This window comes from Pseudophryne corroboree, chromosome 2, assembly GCF_028390025.1.
Source record: "Pseudophryne corroboree isolate aPseCor3 chromosome 2, aPseCor3.hap2, whole genome shotgun sequence".
In the NCBI taxonomy this organism is placed as follows: domain Eukaryota; kingdom Metazoa; phylum Chordata; class Amphibia; order Anura; family Myobatrachidae; genus Pseudophryne; species Pseudophryne corroboree.
This window is the reverse complement of record NC_086445.1, coordinates 248,538,174-248,560,402: the sequence shown is the minus strand read 5'-3', so window position 1 is coordinate 248,560,402 and position 22,229 is coordinate 248,538,174. Positions and strand designations below refer to the sequence as shown.

The 22,229-nt window shown below is 46.1% G+C and overlaps 1 protein-coding gene across 7 annotated transcripts in view; it reads left to right on the top strand.

The window, feature by feature from the left end:
* The window catches only part of SMARCC2 (SWI/SNF related, matrix associated, actin dependent regulator of chromatin subfamily c member 2), a 209,438-nt gene that overhangs the window by 177,815 nt on the left and 9,394 nt on the right, over positions 1–22,229 (top strand). For all 7 annotated transcript variants that reach the window (XR_010212139.1, XR_010212175.1, XM_063952633.1 and 4 more), the window contains 4 exons: positions 6,332–6,461; positions 7,006–7,160; positions 8,074–8,208; positions 9,445–9,763. Coding sequence is in view for 5 of the 7 variants with exons in the window: in XM_063952633.1 (XP_063808703.1) it covers positions 6,332–6,461; positions 7,006–7,160; positions 8,074–8,208; positions 9,445–9,763 (739 nt within the window). In the remaining 2 variants the exon portion in view is untranslated. The remainder of the gene's footprint in view (positions 1–6,331; positions 6,462–7,005; positions 7,161–8,073; positions 8,209–9,444; positions 9,764–22,229) is intronic.

Genomic DNA, 22,229 nt, shown 5'->3' with positions numbered 1-22,229 from the left:
ACTTCTCCCGGAGGTGTTCGACCAGTTGGTTTCTCGGAGGGAACTGCCGGACATAAACCTCATGGCATCCCGCCATCCTCCGTAAATTCAAGCAACAGGGAGGCATGATGATCCTGGTGGTTCCAGATTGGTCACGTCGCCCGTGGTATATGGATCTTCTCAATGTGTCCATAGAAAACCCGTGGCGTCTCCCAGTACAGCCGGACCTTCTGTCACAGGGACCCTGTGTACAACCAGCCCCCATAGGCCTCGCTTTGACGGTGTGGCTATTGAGTCATCCGTCCTGAGACGAAAGGGGTTTTCCAGGACTGTCATCAAAACAATGCTTAATGCCAGGAAAGCATCGTCTGCCAGGGTCTAACACCATATCTGGAAAATATACTTTTCCTGGTACACGAACCATCACTTCAGCACGCGGTCTTTTAGATTTCCTCGACTTTCGGCCTTTCCATAGTCAGGTTTAGATCTGGGACTCCGGTTGTCATCCTTGAAGGTCCAGGTCTCAGTGCTCTCTTTGTTCTTTCAAAAACAACTTGTGAGCATTCCAGACATCAAGACTTTCCTTCAGGGAGTGCTTAATGTGCAGCCGCCATTTGTACCTCCAGTAGCTCCGTGGGACCTTTCCCTGGTCCTCAGGGTGTTGCGTACGGCTCGTTTTGAACCCATTGACTCGGCTGACCTATGTTGGATAATGTGGAAGACCTTGTTTTGCTCCTTTTGGCTATCTCTTCGGCGCGTAGAGTTTCTGATCTCAGTGCCTTATCCTGGTGCTTGCCCTACCTAGTATTTTACTCAGACAGGGCAGTCCTTCGCACTCGGCAAGGTTTTATTCCTAAAGTGGTATCTCGATTCCATCTGAATCATGAAATCGTGGTGCCATGGGCTTTCGTGGGGCTTCGGCCGAGCTGCTTTGTAAAGTTGCTACGTGGTCCTCTGCCCAGACCTTCATTAAGTTCTATGCGTTCGATACCTTTGCGTCACGTGACGCTGCCTTTGGGCGAAGGGTCCTGAGCACAGTCCAGGAGCGTCCCCACCCTTTGGGGGACAGCTTTAGGAAGTCCCAGCATTGAGATTCTCCTGTGCCCCGTAGTGGACGAAAAAGAAAAGAGGATTTATGTCTTGCCTTGGTAAATCCTTTTCTTTGAGTCCATAGGGGGCACAGGACGCCCTCCATGACGCACCTGTCCTGCGGATCTGAGTTCCTGTGTGGGCGGTGTGTGGCCAACCATCTTCGCAGTGTCTCTGTGTCTGTGGTGTTCTTCCTCTCCTTCCGCTCCTGCCTTGGGCTTGCTACTAAAACTGGCGGGCCCGGGGACAGGGACGCGGTATAGAGGACAAGGGAGGCAAGGCCTGCTGGGTACTTTTAAGTAACCCTTTTGGTGCCAGCCTGTTCCCAGCCCAGCCTATACCCAGCATTGAGATTCTCCTGCCCCTATGGACTCAAAGAAAAGGATTTACCAAGGTAAGACATAAATCATCTTATTCCTCCTAAATGGATTTGTTCTATTCATGTGACACAATTCACTTACATGGTAGTGGCTTAACGTGCGGCTCTATGGCAGAGGTGGGTTAAGTAGGCATGGAAAGTCCCAGTTTAATGGTGAAATAGTCAACATTCACTAATTTGGCTTCCAGAGTGGGCAGAAAAAGAAAATATTGTACTGTATGCATCCGCCCGCCCACCATTAAGCCAATACAATTTGTTCTTTCAGCAATGAAATGCACAACAATTCTATTTCATGGGAAAACTAACCACCTCGTTAGGAATTTCAGGATGACAGCCACCATGCGGACATAGGTCCAGAAGAAGCATGACTTTCCAGGAAACATCGGGGGGAGACTGTTGCTTGGAAGTGTGCAGGACCCATTGACTCTGCACACATGACACTGCCAGACAGTAGCAGTAGAGCAGGGATAGCACGGAGAGATCCTTCTCACTTCTAGTGTAGCAGATAGTCATCAGGGATACTATTCTCTTGCGATGTGCGCCAGTTTTCCTACATTATTGCACAAAGTGTACATGGTACCCTGAGAAGTCCATTCTGTCTGGTCCTGACCGCCTGCACATTACTCTTGAAAACAGTTTAACTCAATTAGTGTGTCTGTTGTGTTGCATATAAGTTTCTGTTTAAGGGGTTTCATGTTTTGAGAAAAGACCTGTGCTGATTTCTCTGTAGTCCCCTTTTCATCATCCTCAGCTGCTGCTGTTTCCAGATGTTAATGTTTCTACAAGGAACAGGCCATAGCGTGCAATGCAGGTAGTAGGGGCAATTTAATTTTTAAGAAAAAAAAAAAAGCTAAAGCTCTTTATATACCCCATTTAAAATGCCTGGGAATTCCATTTTTGTGCAGAGACCACCAGAGCTGGTGCTTGTTTTATGGCTTTGGACCGCAGCCTTCTTCTTTTATTGCAGGTTTATTATTTTTTTTACTTTTGTCAGACTTTCAGCAGCATTTCTTAGCCATAGCCAGGAATGTCTGGACAGTTTGCTCCCGTTGTTTGATAGCCTCTATATAGAGCCCAGCCACTGCCGTCATAGCTAATGCCTGGGACTTTGCATCTTCAGCCATGGACCAGAAAGTGGGTTAGAATCCAAAATTCAGCCAGGGTAGGGGAACTTTCATTCCCTAGTGCAGGATGGGTGGTGTCAGTTGGGGCTGCCTTTCTTGGCATCCCTACTTTAGGCAATTAGCATGACAATGACTGAGGTGGTTGCCATCCTGCTGTGCTGGACCTTAAGGGGGGGTTCCATCCCTTTGGAACTTCCACCCATTTGTATGCTTGGAAAGCTGTCCAGAACTGACATGACAGTAATTTTCTGGGAGAACTCAGCAGCTCCTTTCTCTCCCTGTCATCTGTAGGGGGTAAGTGGTGAGTTATATTGGGGTGCTGAGTTTTCTACGGTCTATTCCCTGACTCTGGCGTATGTATTTTGCTGCTGTCTTATCATTTCTTCCCTCATTCTTTCTACATCTGGGAAGGGAAATATGTCCAGTATTCAACATGGTGGAGGGAAAGGGGGAAACATTTTCACCTGCTCCAAATGCTACAAAAATTGTCTTGTGCGCAGTGAATGGCTGGTTAGATGTTGAAGAACAGTGGTCATGCACACCCCAAGATGGCTGAGCCTGGATCAGCTATAGTAATTGTGGAATTAACTCTCTTCGTCGCCCCCCCATTGAAAGCCAAGTGTGGATTCTCCTTCTACTGTTTCCTCCATGGAAGTCATGGAATGTGACATTGTCCCTTTTGGCCTCCACTTTGATAGCACCTGATGCCCCAACATAGTTTCAAGGCCTTGCATGGCCACTGCAGGTTCACCTGCATTTACCAGAGGTTTGAACTACAAGCTTAACTTTGGCTTGGATTGTTAAGGTTGTGGAGAGGTAGTCAGAACTATTGGATGAAGTTGTGTCTTCTAGCAGACCAAAATTGGAGCGGATACGGCTGGTGAAGCATATCTTTAAAGCCTTTGGAAGCAGATGCATGGAATGTGTACTTCATATGCTCTAATTTGGAGGGGACACCAGCGGATCTTCAGATTTGCTTTTCTGCCAGGCCCTACCTTTCTGCCTAGCCACCGAACCAGGGGTGTTCTCAAAGATAAGGCAGTAGGGATGTTCTTCTTAGATCCAGGCTGGTCCACTTGCCCCTTGCATGGAGATCAAGGCAAATTCAACTCCGTCTTTGGAGGCTCACAGTTGGTTTCCCAATTTTGAGAAATCAAGGCTGACTTCCTCCTTGAAGGTTGTCTCCCTGGGCTTTCTGTTCCAACACCTGTCAAGCACAGGGTGTTCTTAAAGGAGTACAAGATCCTCTTTCTACTGAGACTGGTGATGGTCCAGGGTAGTTTGCAGAAGTTCATAAACATTCTAAAGCAGTTTACAAGACTCTGGTTGACCAGTTCTTTTGAGGATGATCTCTCACGGACAGTTCCAGTTCCGTCGCAGTTTTTTTCATCCCAGGGATTCAAAAATGTGAAGTACACTTCTTAAGCAGACAATCACTTCATACTAGGGTATGGTCTTCCATTGAGACCTCTTTTAACAGCTTATGGAACAGTGAGGGCAACATTTTCTTGACATGATAACATTTTGGTTGAACCACGTGTTGGAGTGCTTCTTCCCCGTGATGACCTATTCTTCAGGTGTTACTGTACTCCATATCTGTTCCATGGAGCTGCAGTCTGATCCTTTAGTTTCCTCCAGTGACAAAGCTTCCTTGGGTCCCCCAGAAAGTAAAAAGAGAGTGTTCTGGTGATTTCGGTAGCACTGGACTGGTCCAGTTGGTCTTGTTACACAGACATTGCAAAGCAGAGCCCAGCCCAAACAGACCATTGCCGAGATGGATTACTTTTGAATAATCTTGTATCATGACTGCCCATTCCTGATAATACGAGGGTGCAATTCATCGGATCACCGGGAGCCTCCTGGACAGAGTGACACAAAGCATCTGCTGAGTATTTGTGCTTGGAAGCCATCTGGTCTCTGGTGCACACCTTTCCAAATCTTTACAGATTCACTATTTATGTGTACTAAAATGCAAGTATTGGATATAAGATGCTGCACACCACAACTGGTGAGCACACCCTATCTTATGGCCAGCTTTGGTCCTTTCTATAGTGTTCTAGTGTACTACAGTGGATGAAATTTTTTTTTACTTGCGGTAAATCCATTTCTCTTAGTCCATTGAAGGCTGCTGTACTTAAATCCTTTGCTCTTTCTGTGTCTGTCCTTGTTCATAGTTTTTATTACTGTCATCATTGTTAGGATTGTCCTGATTGGTTTTCTCCTCTCCATCCTGTTCTGTACTCCTGAACAGCAGTTTTGTTAGACAAAACTACTAAAGTTCTCTTGCAGCCAGTGCGGTATAGAGGGGAGGTACTAGAGCTTTATACTGATAAATTTAAAGTGCTGAAACTCTATAGCAGGCTTTTTCAACCAGTGTGCCGCGGCACACTAGTGTGCCGCGACCAGTTGTAAGGTGTGCCGCGGAGCCAGAGCAGCTTCCTGCACCTTCAGAGTGAACTGTTGGCCCGGGCTCTTCTTAGAGGATAAGTCGTGCTGCGGCCGTGACCTATGCCTTGAAAACGCGGCGGTGTGATATCATAAGTCACGGCCGCCGCGTCTCACCACCCAGCCAGCCCACCCGCCTGCATACACATCTTCCAGTTCCTGCCTGCATACACATCTTCCAGTTCCTGCCTGCATACACTGCTTTCTTTGCCCACCCACATCCACACCTGCCCGACCGCCCGCTGCTCAGTATTCGCAGAACTCCACTATGAACAACACCCGCCACTGAGGGACAGGGAGGAGGACAGCTGACCGGTATGGGCTAATATTTGTTATTTTATTTCTCCTGTGGGGAACAATAGGATTTATGTGGGGAGAATAAGGATTTATATGGGTTTATGGGAGGAACAATGTGAATAATTCATGTAGGGAGCAATAGGATTTATGTGGGGTGCAATGTGGTTGTTTTTTCTGTGTAGGCCAATGTATGTGTGGATTGTTTTTTTACTGTGAGGGCCAATGTGTGTGTTTTGTTTTTTTCTGTGGAGAACTGGTGGTGTGCCTTGGCAATTTTAAAATATTGTTCGGTGTGCCACGAGTAAAAAAAGGTTGAAAATCACTGCTCTATAGACTGCACTCTAGCACTCTGTACACAATGGTGCTCCAATGTCACTTAATAGACTACATGAAAGTATTTGATATAAGTACAAGACTTCACATTTTTCTTCTAGCTTCACTTTAAGCTAGACATATCTCTGAGCTTGTAGGTCATTTCAAGTGGTCCTCGTACCGGATTTTTTATGAATAGGTAGTAACTCATATCAACCTAAGATTGTTTCTAATTTTCCCATCAGTCAGTGTCTGATGCTGCCAGACTAGTGCTCTTGCCCTCACAGCTCTAAGGATGTGGACCTTCACTCCTTGGATTTGATATGTTCTGTAATCTTTCTGTCCAGGACGCGGAAGTTTCATTCCTTGAATGTACTGTTTGTCCTTTCTATCAGAGCTGCAGGAACATATGTGGTGCTTCCTCTCAGACAGAATCCTGTTGGATCAGACTGCCAGTCCAGAGAAACTATTCTGGTGGTGGTACTTGTTCTCTATAGGTGGTACACCTCACTAGAACGTTAAGTCCTTCTTGGGTGGTACATTTGTTTGTTTGGTGGCAGACCTTTTCATCCCCAAATAAGCTTTGCAGATTTACAGTGGTCCCAGGAGGCTATCATTGTATATACATTATAATACACACAGAGATACATACTGTATACCTAAAAGCCATGTTTTATAAATCACATATTTTTGCTCTGCCCCCTAGGATTCGCCCTGTGAAGCTGGCTCAGAGGATGACTTGAAGGAACGCGTGAGTGATGCTGTAAAAAAGGAGGATGAGAAGAACAAAGATGTAGACAGCGATAAAGACTCAGAGAAGAGTGATGTTGATATGGGTAGGTGTTTCCTAGTGGGAAGGTAAACCTCCATCTTCTGGACATGTTTAATGCTGCAAGTTTCATTTTCTGTCTCCATGTGCTATATTTTATCTATGCACGGGTTTACACTACTGAAGAGATCACAATGAAACTGTATAATTCATTACCTTTTACTTGACCTAAAAGCCACTTATGCTTCTGCTGTGCTACAATAGACTTCTATTATACATGTGGTTCTAGACATTCGATTCCCTTTGGGAAAAAATGAAAATAACAAGTAACACACTTAATAAAGGTGGGTCCTCTGGAGCACAAACATAATGCTCTTTGGCTTTACCTTTACAAACCCGAGCTACAGTACAAGCAGCCTGTTATTGGACAAGTACAACACAATGTTTGTTGCAGAGATCAAAGTGATTGGGTGGGGGGGGGAAAGTGGCCACTGAGTATTTCTTTTTTCTGTTAATGTTTCAGTTAGATAAAGTTATTGCATAGGAAACGGTTCCTGAAAGATGTACAATAAGTGTCTGGATGTTGTGAATTCTCTTTCTGCTATCTGCAGCTGATGGAGAGAAAGTTTCAGATGGTAAAGAAGGATCCGAAGAGACAGATAAGGAAGACAGTGATGGGAAGAACAAGGTAGAGAGAGACATCGGAGAGGGCAACTTGTCTACAGCTGCTGCTGCTGCATTGGCAGCTGCTGCTGTAAAGGCTAAGGTGAGTAAGGCAGTTGTGCCTATAAGATTTAACATTGCAGTGTTGTTTGTCCTTGGCGACTCCCAATGCATATTGTTTGTCATTTCTAAACTGCAACGTTATTTAGTTTATGTGGATGACCAGCACTATGTGGCCTCAGGAATACAGGCAAAGTTAGGTCAATAAATCTTAAATCATCTTAGTTGCACCATGTTTACATTTTTATTGCTGGCACTTACTGACCTCACATGCTTGCATTCAGGGCTCTACATAGTGCTTGTCGACATCTCATTGTTGACAAGACCTATTTATCCCACTCTAACCACTGTTTTTAAGTCATAATTACTGGGATAGAAGGATCACACAATGCAATTGGTGAAGAATGAGGGAGGAAGTGCACCAATCTACAGATGTGTCCCCACACACCTATCCTTTTTGTGTTATACGGCGCAAGATGCCTTGTGTGTCTTAGAAGTTTTGCCTTTTTACACAGGTTTAAAAAAAAACCTGAATTTTCCGTCTTAATTTGCTAATACTGTACTAAGACCCCCATTTATCAAGCTTTGGAGAGTGATAAATAGCATGGTGATAAAGTATCCATATGAATGGCATTCTTTTTTATGTTTAACATGTTAATAACATGGCATTTACTACTAGTAAAAAGGCTTTTAGATCAAATGGTATCTATAAAAAGCTTTAGATAACCATTTTCAGAATATTGCCAAATAAACTGGTATAATGGCAGTACTCAAACGTGGCGTTTACAAATAAATGATTAAACTTCACCAATGGATTACTCTCACAATGTTTCTGGAGCTGCCAGCATGGACATATTGTGAGACTATGAGGAATACAGTCTGCAACAGACACTTACATGATGTGGCAATATAATTATTGCATTGCCCTCTTCTCCTATAATTGTGTTTTTAATTAGCATTTGGCAGCTGTGGAGGAGCGAAAGATCAAGTCCCTGGTGGCTCTGCTGGTAGAGACTCAGATGAAGAAGCTAGAAATCAAACTGAGGCACTTTGAGGAGCTGGAGACCATCATGGACAGAGAAAGGGAAGCGGTAGGTTTGTGTTTAACTACTATATCAATAGGCCCATCCCATCTATACTATAGAAGTAAGAGGCAAAACTCTGTAGCTTGCTATGTCCAAGTGTTCAGGCATTGTGTTTAGACATTGTGTTAAGATGGCTTCGTCTTCCTCTGTGGCTAGTGTCTCTGCTGTTCCCTCCCCTCCCCCACGCACTCTGTCGTGATCCTTCCATGGATGTTATATATACCTATGTTAAATTAAAGCTCTACATTTATTTTTTTTCATCTCACAAGTGAGTGCCAGTTCACTCCAATGCCAGGTCTCCTCAGTCTATCTCTCCTTGCACTATTACTTACCTTACTGTGTTCCCTGCAGAGTTGTGCTCGGGCTCCTCTAGGACTGGTCTATTCATGCTGATTGTTCGGTGCTATGGGAGCCACAGGAAGGTGTCCTCGCCCAGGCTCCCTCTGTGCATGACACAGACAGGAGAGCATAGGGCGTTATATAATAGATAAGCTAAAGCGTGCTATAATTGATGTAATCACATTGGCATGTAGGGTCTCTTGGTATGATACCTCCCACCTGTGTGAGTGCTGTTACTGCCGGTGATCCAGCATAACATACAATCTCCAGACACTGTTATTTTCCATACCACCTCATGAGGAAAACATTGACACTCCTGAATATCAGCCAATTACAACAGAACATTATCCACAACCAAAAATGTATAACCGAATAGAAGAAAGGAAGTGGTGGTGCCACTTAAGAGATATTTGGAAAGAGAGAGAGAAAAAACATGCAATACTGCGGACAACATTTAGTTAAATATAAAATGAAGCACATTTTTAAAGGCAAAATGTTTATGAACCATCTGAAATTTGTACCTCTTCCAGAAATGATTACGTTTAGTACCCATTCACACCTATATGATATAAAACTGAAAAGGTTCAATATGGGGCTTGCAGCATTATCAGTCTGTCTCTATGCCATAACAATTTCAGCAGGGATCATTGGTGCAGATGTATTAAGCCTGGAGAAGTGATAAGTGGAAGGTGATAACGCACCAGCCAATCATTACGGGTTTGAAAAAAACGCAGAGCTGTTTGGCTGGTGCGTTATCACCTTCCACTTATCACTTCGTTACCACTTCTCAAGGCTTAATACATCTGCCCAAAAGATTCCTGTGCAAGCTGTCTTCTCCTTGTGGTCAGTAAGTCTGCACACAGCAAAGACTCAGCCTGTGTGAATCTTTGTCACTTTCTCTAGTTGGAATACCAGCGCCAGCAGCTTCTAGCAGACAGACAGTCCTTCCACATGGAACAGTTAAAATATGCAGAGCTGAGAGCCCGTCAGCAGCACTTCCAGCACATTCAGAATCAACACCAGCAACAACATCAGACCCCACCAGGCAGTCAACCTGTGCCACCCACTGCTCATTCCATTCCAGTGCCACAGGTGTCTCTCACACCTGCGCCTGGGAGCACAGCAGGGAATTCGGAAGGTATTGGTCAGCCGAATGCACCCTCAGCACAGCCACCAGTGAACAGTCAGCAGCAGGGAGGAACCCAGCCCAGCCCCGCACATGGTGAGTGACTTGCCGTTTGATTCATTGTGTATTATTATTATTATTTTTTTAACAATGATTTTTATTTTATTTTCAATTTCAAAACACATTAAACAATGAAATGGGAAATTTTAGGACCAGTACTATAAAACATCACAGAAATAAACAACAAAAACATGGTAAGGCCCAGCAATTACCAGTCAAAATGCATAAACAAGGAAGTAACTACATCTATGGACAAGGTCATGTAGCTAAAAGAGGAGGGATGGGGCAAGACATGGCAAAACAGACAATACAAAATACCAAGGGAAAGGGTCATAGGAGTGTAGCAGAGACCAGCTAGAGGAGAGGATGGAGACTGATACCACAGGGACCACATTTTGTGAAAGGTGGCCGTGGTTTCTGTCTGTAAACTCAAGATTGATTATTTCCATAGATGCTACAATATGAACCCGAGCACAAAGTGATGCTAGGGAAGGTGCTGTAGGTGGCATTTAAAGAATATATGGAGTATTAATTTATTTGAAATTTACTAGGAGTGGACTGAAGAACATAGGAGTGCTACGGATACATCGCTCGGTGTGGTCAGACCCGTGACATGCCATATCAGGTCCCACACTTGATTCCACGAAGAACTGATAACGGGGCAGGTCCACCACGTGACATAAAACGTGCCTTCCTCACCACAACACCCTCCAGCAAGAACTAGTTATTTTAGAATAAAAAAAAAGGAAACAAAATAGTCTGCCAGTTAATTAAACTGATCTTTATATTCCAAGTACATTGTATGTGTATATTGTGCTAGAATTACAGTTTATACCACAATACTCTGCTTGTCCCAACAGAAGCAAGTATTTATGGGTATGTCCTATAGTACATTAGATACTTCAACAAATGAATGCTGTTTAGAATGTGTATTTTATGTGCTGTGCTCTGCATTTATCGTTCTATACTCTATTGACATTTATTGGCTAGTCTTTGAGTAAACACAATTTATCTTTCATCCACTAGGGGGCACTGGAGTTAGACAGCTGGGGTGTGAAGATTGCAGACCGGAGGCAGCACAATGTAGTTATAAAAAAATTATTCACAGTTGGCTCCTCCTCCTTTCACGCCCCCCATCCCTCCAGTTTGAAAAATTGTGCAAGGAGGCAGAAGTAAAGGAGCTCTTGCTCCATAAAGAATTATTTTCTTTTTTTCTAAATGATCTGTGGCCTAATCCCACCTAACTGAAAGGAGGATACAGGCTTTACCAGAAAGTACACTACAGTACTTGTGAGACAACAATCCCGGAGGAAGGGATTAGCGGCTCAGCCATGGGATCTTCAGAACAGTGAGTAGCTATAGCGCGGCTCCTCTAGAGGGTCCAGGCTAACAGGTCCTCGTTAGGCTTCCCCGAGCAGGAGATGGGAGGACGCTATATGCGGCGGCTTGAAGACGGGAGCTGAATCAACTTGTAGCGCCTGCAGTGCGCAGAGCTCCGGGAGCCGGACTGACATCTCTCTCTCCAAATCAGTTAAGGTGTGTGCACGAGAGCCAGTTTCAGTGGGAGACGGAGGACGCCATTCGTGGTAATTGAAACGGGGGCTATATTCTACAGGTGCTTGCGATGCACTAAAGTCCCGGGTGTTATATCAATTCCTCCATGACTTTTGAACAGTTATCCCATAAATAAAGAACCATCTGTTTATGTGAGCAATTGGATAAGTTTATTCATCGAGATATATATAAACAAAGGCTTCATATATATCACACCATATGATATCTAATCATGAATTATCCATGAGCACATCTAATGGGACTGTCCTATTTGAGAATTAAAAACAAGGACAATATCAATTTTTAGCCCACTGTGGCCACTATTAGTTATATGATCCACCTCTTATGCTCAATTAGTGGTCTTATTATTATTATTTCTCTGACGTCCTAGTGGATGCTGGGAACTCCGTAGGACCATGGGGAATAGACGGGCTCCGCAGGAGACTGGGAACTCTAAAAGAAAGATTAGGTACTATCTGGTGTGCACTGGCTCCTCCCTCTATGCCCCTCCTCCAGACCTCAGTTAGAATCTGTGCCCGGCTCGAGCTGGTTGCACACTAGGGGCTCTCCTGAGCTCCTAGTAAAGAAAGTATTTATTAGGTTTTTTATTTTCAGTGAGATCTGCTGGCAACAGACTCACTGCTACGAGGGACTTAGGGGAGAGAAGCGAACCTACCTGCTTGCAGCTAGCTTGGGCTTCTAGGCTACTGGACACCATTAGCTCCAGAGGGATCGAACACAGGCCCAGCCTCGGTCGTCCGGTCCCGGAGCCGCGCCGCCGCCCCCCTTGCAGAGCCAGAAGACGGAAGATTCCGAGGAGAAAATCGGCGGCTGAAGACTCCGGTCTTCATTAAGGTAGCGCACAGCACTGCAGCTGTGCGCCATTGCTCCCCATGCACACCACATACTCCGGTTACTGATGGGTGCAGGGCGCTGGGGGGGGGCGCCCTGGGCTGCAATTAGAGTACCTTAACATGGCAAAAAAACACATAATATAGTCTAATAAACTATATATGTGTAAAAATCCCCTGCCATAATATTAATAAAAGAGCGTGATAAGCCCGCCGAGAAGGGGGCGGGGCTATCTCCCTCAGCACACTGGCGCCATTTTCTCTTCACAGTTCCGCTGGAAGACAGCTCCCCAGGCTCTCCCCTGCAGTTTCCAGGCTCAAAGGGTTAAAAAGAGAGGGGGGGCACTAAATTTAGGCGCAAACTATACATGTTAAGCAGCTATAGGGAAAAATTACTTTCTGTAATAGTGTAAATCCCTAATTATATAGCGCTGTGGTGTGTGCTGGCATACTCTCTCTCTGTCTCCCCAAAGGACTTTGTGGGGTCCTGTCCTCAGTCAGAGCATTCCCTGTGTGTGTGCGGTGTGTCGGTACGGCTGTGTCGACATGTTTGATGAGGAGGCTTATGTGGAGGCGGAGCAGGTGCCGATAAATGTGATGTCACCCCCTGCGGGGTCGACACCAGTGTGGATGGATATGTGGAAGGTATTAACCGACAGTGTCAACTCCTTACATAAAAGGTTTGATGACATAACAGCTGTGGGACAGCCGGCTTCTCAGCCTGTGCCTGCCCAGGCGTCTCAAAGGCCATCAGGGGCTCAAAAACGCCCGCTACCTCAGATGGCAGACACAGATGTCGACACGGAGTCTGACTCCAGTGTCGACGACGACGAGACAAATGTACATTCCACTTATGGGCCCTACTCACTGGCCGAGGTGCCCGACGGCCGATACGGCCGACGAGCGACCCGGCGGCGGGGGGGGGAGTGAAGCTTCTTCACTCCCCCCGTCACCCGGCTCCATAGACGTGCAGGCAAATATGGACGAGATCGTCCATATTGGCCTGCATGCACAGCCGACAGGAGACCAGCGATGAACGAGCGCGGGGACGCGCATCGTTCATCGCTTAAGTCTCCACACTGAAAGATATGAACGAGATCTCGTTCATTTATGAACGAGATCGTTCATATCTTTCAAAATATCGGCCAGTGTGTAGGGCCCATAAGGCTATCCGTTGCATGATTACGGCAATGAAAAATGTGTTGCACATTTCTGACATTAACCCAGGTACCACTAAAAAGGGTATTATGTTTGGGGAGAAAAAGCAACCAGTGGTTTTTCGGCCTTCAGATGAGTTAAATGAAGTGTATGAAGAGGCGTGGGCATCCCCTGATAAAAAAATTTGTGATTTCTAAAAAGTTACTAATGGCGTACCCTTTCCCGCCAGAGGACAGGGTACGTTGGGAGACATCCCCGAGAGTGGATAAAGCGCTCACACGCTTGTCAAAAAAGGTGGCACTACCGTCTCAGGATACGGCCGCCTTAAAGGAGCCTGCGGATAGAAAGCAGGAGGCTATCCTGAAGTCTGTGTATACACACACAGGTACTATACTAAGACCTGCTATTGCTTCAGCATGGATGTGCAGTGCTGCAGCAGCGTGGTCTGATTCCCTGTCTGATAATATTGATTCCCTTGACAGGGACACTATATTGCTAACCATAGAGCACATTAAAGACGTAGTCTTATACATGAGAGATGCACAGAGGGATATTTGCCGGCTGGCATCTAGAATAAATGCAATGTCCATTTCTGCCAGGAGAGTATTATGGACTCGGCAGTGGACAGGTGATGCGGATTCTAAAAGGCACATGGAGGTTTTGCCTTACAAGGGTGAGGAATTGTTTGGGGATGGTCTCTCGGACCTCGTTTCCACAGCGACAGCTGGGAAGTCGACATTTTTACCCCAGGTTCCCTCACAGCCAAAGAAAGCACCGTATTATCAGGTACAGTCCTTTCGGCCCCAGAAAGGCAAGCGGGTTAAAGGCGCGTCCTTTCTGCCCAGAGGCAGGGGTAGAGGGAAAAAGCTGCACCATACAGCCAGTTCCCAAGAACAGAAATCCTCCCCTGTTTCCACTAAATCCACCGCATGACGCTGGGGCTCCACTGGTGGAGCCAGGTGCGGTGGGGGTCCGTCTTCGGAACTTCAGCGACCGGTGGGTTCGCTCACGGGTGGATCCCTGGGTTCTACCAGTGGTATCTCAGGGATACAAGCTGGAATTCGAGACGTCTCCCCCTCGCCGTTACCTCAAATCAGCCTTGCCAGCTACTCCTCACGGACAGGGAGGTAGTGCTGGCGGCAATTCACAAGCTGTTCCTCCAGCAGGTGATAATAAAAGTTCCCCTCCTTCAACAGGAACGGGGTTACTATTCCACAATGTTTGTGGTACCGAAACCAGACGGTTCGGTAAGACCCATTCTAAATTTAAAATCCTTGAACACTTATATAAGAAGGTTCAAGTTCAAAATGGAATCGCTCAGGGCGGTTATTGCAAGCCTGGAAGAAGGGGATTACATGGTATCACTGGACATCAAGGATGCGTACCTGCATGTCCCCATTTACCCTCCTCACCAGGTGTACCTCCGTTTTGTGGTACAAGACTGCCATTACCAATTCCAGACGTTGCCGTTTGGTCTGTCCACGGCACCGAGGGTATTTACCAAGGTAATGGCCGAAATGATGATACTCCTTCGAAAGAAGGGAGTTATAATTATCCCATACTTGGACGATCTCCTTATAAAGGCGAGGTCCAGGAAGCAGTTGTTGGTCGGAGTAGCACTATCTCAGGAAGTGCTTCAACAGCACGGCTGGATTCTGAATGTTCCAAAGTCGCAGCTGGTTCCTACGACGCGTCTGCTGTTCCTGGGTATGGTTCTGGACACAGAACAGAAGAAGGTGTTTCTCCCGGAGGAGAAGGCCAAGGAGTTGTCATCTCTGGTCAGAGACCTCCTGAAACCAAAACAGGTGTCGGTGCATCACTGCACGCGAGTCCTGGGAAAGATGGTAGCTTCTTACGAGGCAATTCCATTCGGCAGGTTCCATGCAAGGATCTTTCAGTGGGATCTGTTAGACAAGTGGTCCGGATCGCATCTTCAGATGCATCGGCTGATCACCCTGTCCCCGAGGGCCAGGGTGTCTCTGCTGTGGTGGCTGCAGAGTGCTCATCTTCTAGAGGGCCGCAGATTCGGCATACAGGACTGGGTCCTGGTGACCACGGATGCAAGCCTCCGAGGCAATGGTCGAGTCAGGAGGCTTCCCTACACAAGACCCCTGCTTCAAAACCAGCCGGTGCTGATTCAGTCAGACAACATCACGGCGGTCGCCCATGTAAATCGACAGGGCGGCACAAGAAGCAGGATGGCGATGGCAGAAGCCACAAGGATTCTCCGATGGGCGGAAAATCACGTGAGAGCACTGTCAGCAGTGTTCATTCCGGGAGTGGACAACTGGGAAGCAGACTTCCTCAGCAGGCACGACCTCCACCCGGGAGAGTGGGGACTTCATCCAGAAGTCTTCCAACTGATTGTAAACCGTTGGGAAAGGCCACAGGTGGACATGATGGCGTCCCGCCTAAACAAAAAGCTAAAAAGATATTGCGCCAGGTCAAGGGACCCTCAGGCGATAGCTGTGGACGCTCTAGTGACACCGTGGGTGTACCAGTCGGTTTATGTGTTCCCTCCTCTTCCTCTCATACCAAAGGTGCTGAGGATAATAAGAAAGAGAGGAGTGAGAACTATACTCATCGTTCCGGATTGGCCAAGAAGGACTTGGTACCCGGAACTGCAAGAAATGATCTCAGAGGACTTTTGGCCTCTGCCTCTCAGACAGGACCTGCTACAGCAGGGGCCCTGTCTGTTCCAAGACTACGTTTGACGGCATGGCGGTTGAACGCCGGATCCTGATGGAAAAGGGCATTCCGGTTGAAGTCATTCCTACGCTGATAAAAGCTAGGAAAGATGTGACAGCAAAGCATTATCACCGCATATGGCGAAAATATGTTGCTTGGTGTGAGGCTATGAAGGCCCCCACAGAAGAATTTCAGCTGGGTCGTTTGCTGCACTTCCTACAGTCAGGAGTGACTATGGGCCTAAAATTGGGTTCCATTAAAGTCCAGATTTCGGCCCTGTCTATTTTCTTTCAAAAAGAACTGGCTTCACTGCCTGAAGTTCAGACGTTTGTTAAGGGAGTGCTGCATATTCAGCCCCTTTTGTGCCCCCAGTGGCACCTTGGGATCTCAACGTTGTGTTGGATTTCCTATAATCACATTGGTTTGAGCCACTTCAGACCGTGGAATTAAAATATCTCATGTGGAAAGTGGTCATGCTTTTGGCCTTGGCTTCGGCTAGGCGGGTGTCAGAATTGGCGGCTTTGTCCTGTAAAAGCCCCTATCTGATCTTCCATATGGACAGAGCAGAATTGAGGACGTGTCCCCAATTCCTCCCTAAGGTGGTATCAGCGTTTCATTTGAACCAACCTATTGTGGTGCCTGCGGCTACTCGGGACTTGGAGGCCTCCAAGTTGCTGGACGTAGTCCGGGCCCTGAAAATCTATGTTTCCAGGACGGCTAGAGTCAGAAAAACTGACTCGCTGTTTATCCTGCATGCACCCAACAAGCTGGGTGCTCCTGCTTCTAAGCAGACTATTGCGCTCTGGATCTGCTCCACGATTCAACTTGCACATTCTGCGGCTGGACTGCCGCATCCTAAATCAGTAAAGGCCCATTCCACGAGGAAGGGGGCTCTTCTTGGGCGGCTGCCCGAGGGGTCTCGGCTTTACAACTTTGCCGAGCTGCTACTTGGTCGGGATCAAACACGTTTGCAAAATTCTACAAGTTTGATACCCTGGCTGAGGTGGACCTTGAGTTTGCTCATTCGGTGCTGCAGAGTCATCCGCACTCTCCCGCCCGTTTGGGAGCTTTGGTATAATCCCCATGGTCCTTACAGAGTTCCCAGCATCCACTAGGACGTCAGAGAAAATAAGAATTTACTCACCGGTAATTCTATTTCTCGTAGTCCGTAGTGGATGCTGGGCGCCCATCCCAAGTGCGGATTGTCTGCAATACTTGTATATAGTTATTGCCTAACTAAAGGGTTATTGTTATGAGCCATCTGTTTGTGAGGCTCAGTTGTTATTCATACTGTTAACTGGGTATAGTATCACGAGTTGTACGGTGTGATTGGTGGCTGGTATGAGTCTTACCCGGGATTCCAAATCCTTTCCTTATTGTGTCAGCTCTTCTGGGCACAGTTTCCCTAACTGAGGTCTGGAGGAGGGGCATAGAGGGAGGAGCCAGTGCACACCAGATAGTACCTAATCTTTCTTTTAGAGTGCCCAGTCTCCTGCGGAGCCCGTCTATTCCCCATGGTCCTTACGGAGTTCCCAGCATCCACTACGGACTACGAGAAATAGAATTACCGGTGAGTAAATTCTTATTTTAATTAATGTTATAGTTTTATTTATATGCGCATATTAATTATTTCATTTGTTGATGAACTATTTATGTGTTCACATTTGATTGATTTTATAGATAATAAAATTATCTTATAATGATATTATTTTATTGAGTTTATTCATGTCCTGTTGCCTCTAGTTAAGTTTAAATAGCGCAAGGGGTGTTCACACCCGATTTCAATCGGGTGGATTGTGTTGGCCATACCCACAGGCCATTTTACCTTTGTTGCTGCTGGATAGATTTCACGAGGTATAAGAGATAATAATATTGAATTATATCCTAGATACCTGTGCGGAGTGGGTGTGACTGTGGATACGGGCACCCATCCGCAATTATATATATTCAATAGCGCCAGACATTATTAGTGGTTTTTACAAAAGATGCTAGCAGGATAACATCACGCATCTCGGCTTCGGCTATATCTGTCAGACGGATTTTCTGGCTCAGAGATTGGCAGGTGGACTCAGATTCAAAGAAGGCAGTGGAAGCGATTCCCTTTGTGGGGGAATCGTTATTTGGTCCTGAATTGGACAAGTGGATTTCACAGGCCACGGCAGGAAAGTCTGCGTTTCTGCCTACTATGTATCCTAGAACCACGCCACCGGTAAGAAGAAACTATTCTGGTCCGGTGTTCAATTCATTCAGGACGCAGTCCTTTTGTGCCAGAGGTAGAGGTTTTGGTGGACATACTCGTGAAAATAGAGGTAGAGGCTGTTCCCAGTCCACAGCCCGAAAACATGTTGACAAAACCGTGGCATGACGGTCTCCCAGCTCACCTTGGGTGTTGCCCAAGGTGGGTGCAAGGTTGATAAGGTTTCAGGAAGCCTGGATCAACAATATTATCTCCCAGGAATACACAATAGATTTTCTAATCCGACCTCTCAGTCAGTTCTTTACTACAGGCCTACCTCGGTGCCTTCAAAGAGCGAGGGCATTAGACACGGCTATTCAAAAATTACTTCTGATGGAGGTAATTATGCCAGTACCGGTTCCACAAAGAGAACAGGTTTTTATTCAAATCTTTTTGTAGTACTGAATCAGATGGTTCGGTCAGACCAATCCTAAATTTAAAAGTGTTAAATCAATTTTTGACGGTTCACAAATTCAGAATAGAATCGATACAGTCGGTCATTGCAGGACTGGAGAAACAAAAATTCATAGTATCAATGGACATAAAGGTTGCTTACCTACATGTCCCAATTTGGTCACCACACCAAGCGTACTTAAGATTTGCAGTGAACAAGAATCATTACCAATTCAGAGCTCTACCATTCGGTCTATCATCAGACCCGAGAATCTTCATCAAGATCATGGCAGTCATGGTAGCGAAATTGAGATCATTATGGGTAACGATAATACCTTATCTGGAAGACCTTCTGATCAAGGCTCCGTCCCAGGATCTATTGACCGGGATGCTCGGATCGCTCATCAAACTAATTCAACACGTTTGGATTGTGAACTTCAAAAAAATCCAATTTACAACCGATACAGAGACTTCAATTCCTGGGTGTCGTCTAGAACACAGTACAATTTAGAGTGTTCCTTCCGGAAGACAAGATTTGAGACATCAAGGAAATGGTTCGACAAGTCTTACAGAATCAGACGATGTCTCTGCATCTTTTTATACGGCTTCTGATAAAGATGGTGGTGTCTTTCGAAGCGATCCAATACAGCAGACTACAGTCAAGACCTTTCCAGTTAAATCTGATTGCTCAAGTGGCAGGCAGGCATCTACTCCATCACCGAAGGATTCGCTTGCCACCTCAAGCCAGGACTAAGTTGATTTGGTCGTCGGTTCACAGGAACCAATCAAAGGAAAAAAGGTTTGGAATCGGGGATTGGATAATTTTGGGATGCCAGTCTCAGAGGATAGGGTGCAGTACTAGACAACCATCAATTTCAGGGGAGATGGTCACCGTACGAGAGCAGCTTACTAATAAATGTATTGGAACTTCGAGCCATCTACAATGCACTCATTCAGGCGGAGAGCCTTGTATGAGCTCAACACATGAGAGTACAACAGATGATGTGACAGCAGCAGCGTACATAAACTTTTAGGGAGGAACAAAGAGTCGCATGGCCTTAAGGGAGGCTACAAAGATTCTGTCCTGGATGGAAAAACACGACATAATCCTGTCGGCAGTCTTCATCCCAGGAGTAGACAATTGGGAGGCAGACTACCTCAGCCGTCAGGACATGCACCCAGGAGTGTGGAGTCTGCACCCCCAGGTCTACGACGCAGTGGTACAACGATGGGGTTTACCACAGGTAGATCTAATTTCCTCTCGACACATCTATCAACTGCAGAGTTATGTGGCCACAACATGGGACCCAGCAGCAGAAGCAGTGGACGCGCTAGCGATTCACTGGAATTACAACCTGGTATACATATTTCCACCGTTTCCCTTATTTCCAAGATTGTTAAAAAAAGGTGAAACAGGAAAGACTATGGGTAATTTTAATAGCACCAGACTGGCCTCGCAGAAGTTGGTACTCAGATCTGAAGAGTCTTCTGGCGGACGTGCCTTGGAGGCTGCCGCAGAGGGAGGATCTGCTGTCACAGGGCCCATTCCTGCACCCAGATCTGGACCGCTTACGTTTGACCGCATGGTTCTTAACCAGGATTTTAAGGGAAAAGGGTATGCCAAAATCAGCTATTCCTACCATTTTGGCAGCAAGGAAGCCCGTTACTACGGCGCACTACTATAGGATCTGGAAGAAATACATGGACTGGTGCCAACCTAAGGGTTGGAACCCTAGGGAATTCCGACTTGCTAGATTGTTGAGGTTTCTTCAATCGGGTTTGGATGGAGGATTAAGGTTGGGATCTTTGAAAGTGCAGGTCTCAGTCCTTTCAATTTTTTTCCAACAAAGGCTGACGTCTTTACAGGAGGTTCAGACATTTTTACAGGCAGTGTTGAGGATGCAACCACCTTTTCATCCACCCACAGCTCCGTGGGATCTAAATTTAGTATTGCAATCTTTGAGATCTGACCTTTTCGAACCTTTGGAATGGGCAGATCTAAAATAAGTGTGCTGAAAAACAGCTTTGCTTCTTGCTTTGGCATCAGCAAGGTGGGTCTCTGAATTGGGGGCCCTGTCATGTAAAAGTCCCCTCCTAGTGTTTCATGAAGACAAAGCGGAACTCCGTACGAAGGCAGAGTTTTTACTAGAGATGAGCGGGTTCGGTTTCTCTGAATCCGAACCCGCCCGAACTTCATGTTTTTTTACACGGGTCCGAGCGACTCGGATCTTCCCGCCTTGCTCGGTTAACCCGAGCGCGCCCGAACGTCATCATCACGCTGTCGGATTCTCGCGAGGCTCGGATTCTATCGCGAGACTCGGATTCTATATAAGGAGCCGCGCGTCGCGGCCATTTTCACACGTGCCAGTCTATATTAGCAGCAGACACAGTACAGTACGGTAGTCCACGGCTGTAGCTACCTCTGTGTCGGCACTCGGCAGTCCATCCATAATTGTATACCACCTACCCGTGGTTTTTTTTTTCTTTCTTCTTTATACATACTACATCTCATTATCATCCAGTCTATATTAGCAGCAGACACAGTACGGTAGTCCACGGCTGTAGCTACCTCTGTGTCGGCACTCGGCAGTCCATCCATAATTGTATACCACCTACCCGTGGTTTTTTTTTTCTTTCTTCTTTATACATACTACATCTCATTATCATCCAGTCTATATTAGCAGCAGACACAGTACAGTACGGTAGTCCACGGCTGTAGCTACCTCTGTGTCGGCACTCGGCAGTCCATCCATAATTGTATACCACCTACCCGTGGTTTTTTTTTTCTTTCTTCTTTATACATACTACATCTCATTATCATCCAGTCTATATTAGCAGCAGACACAGTACAGTACGGTAGTCCACGGCTGTAGCTACCTCTGTGTCGGCACTCGGCAGTCCATCCATAATTGTATACCACCTACCCGTGGTTTTTTTTTTCTTTCTTCTTTATACATACTACATCTCATTATCAACCAGTCTATATTAGCAGCAGACACAGTACGGTAGTTCACGGCTGTAGCTACCTCTGTGTCGGCACTCGGCAGTCCATCCATAATTGTATACCACCTACCCGTGTGTTTTTTTTTCTTTCTTCTTTATACATACATACTACATCTCATTATCATCCAGTCTATATTAGCAGCAGACACAGTACAGTACGGTAGTCCACGGCTGTAGCTACCTCTGTGTCGGCACTCGGCAGTCCATCCATAATTGTATACCACCTACCCGTGGTTTTTTTTTTCTTTCTTCTTTATACATACTACATCTCATTATCATCCAGTCTATATTAGCAGCAGACACAGTACAGTACGGTAGTCCACGGCTGTAGCTACCTCTGTGTCGGCACTCGGCAGTCCATCCATAAGTATACTAGTATCCATCCATCTCCATTGTTTACCTGAGGTGCCTTTTAGTTGTGCCTATTAAAATATGGAGAACAAAAATGTTGAGGTTCCAAAATTAGGGAAAGATCAAGATCCACTTCCACCTCGTGCTGAAGCTGCTGCCACTAGTCATGGCCGAGACGATGAAATGCCAGCAACGTCGTCTGCCAAGGCCGATGCCCAATGTCATAGTACAGAGCATGTCAAATCCAAAACACCAAATATCAGTAAAA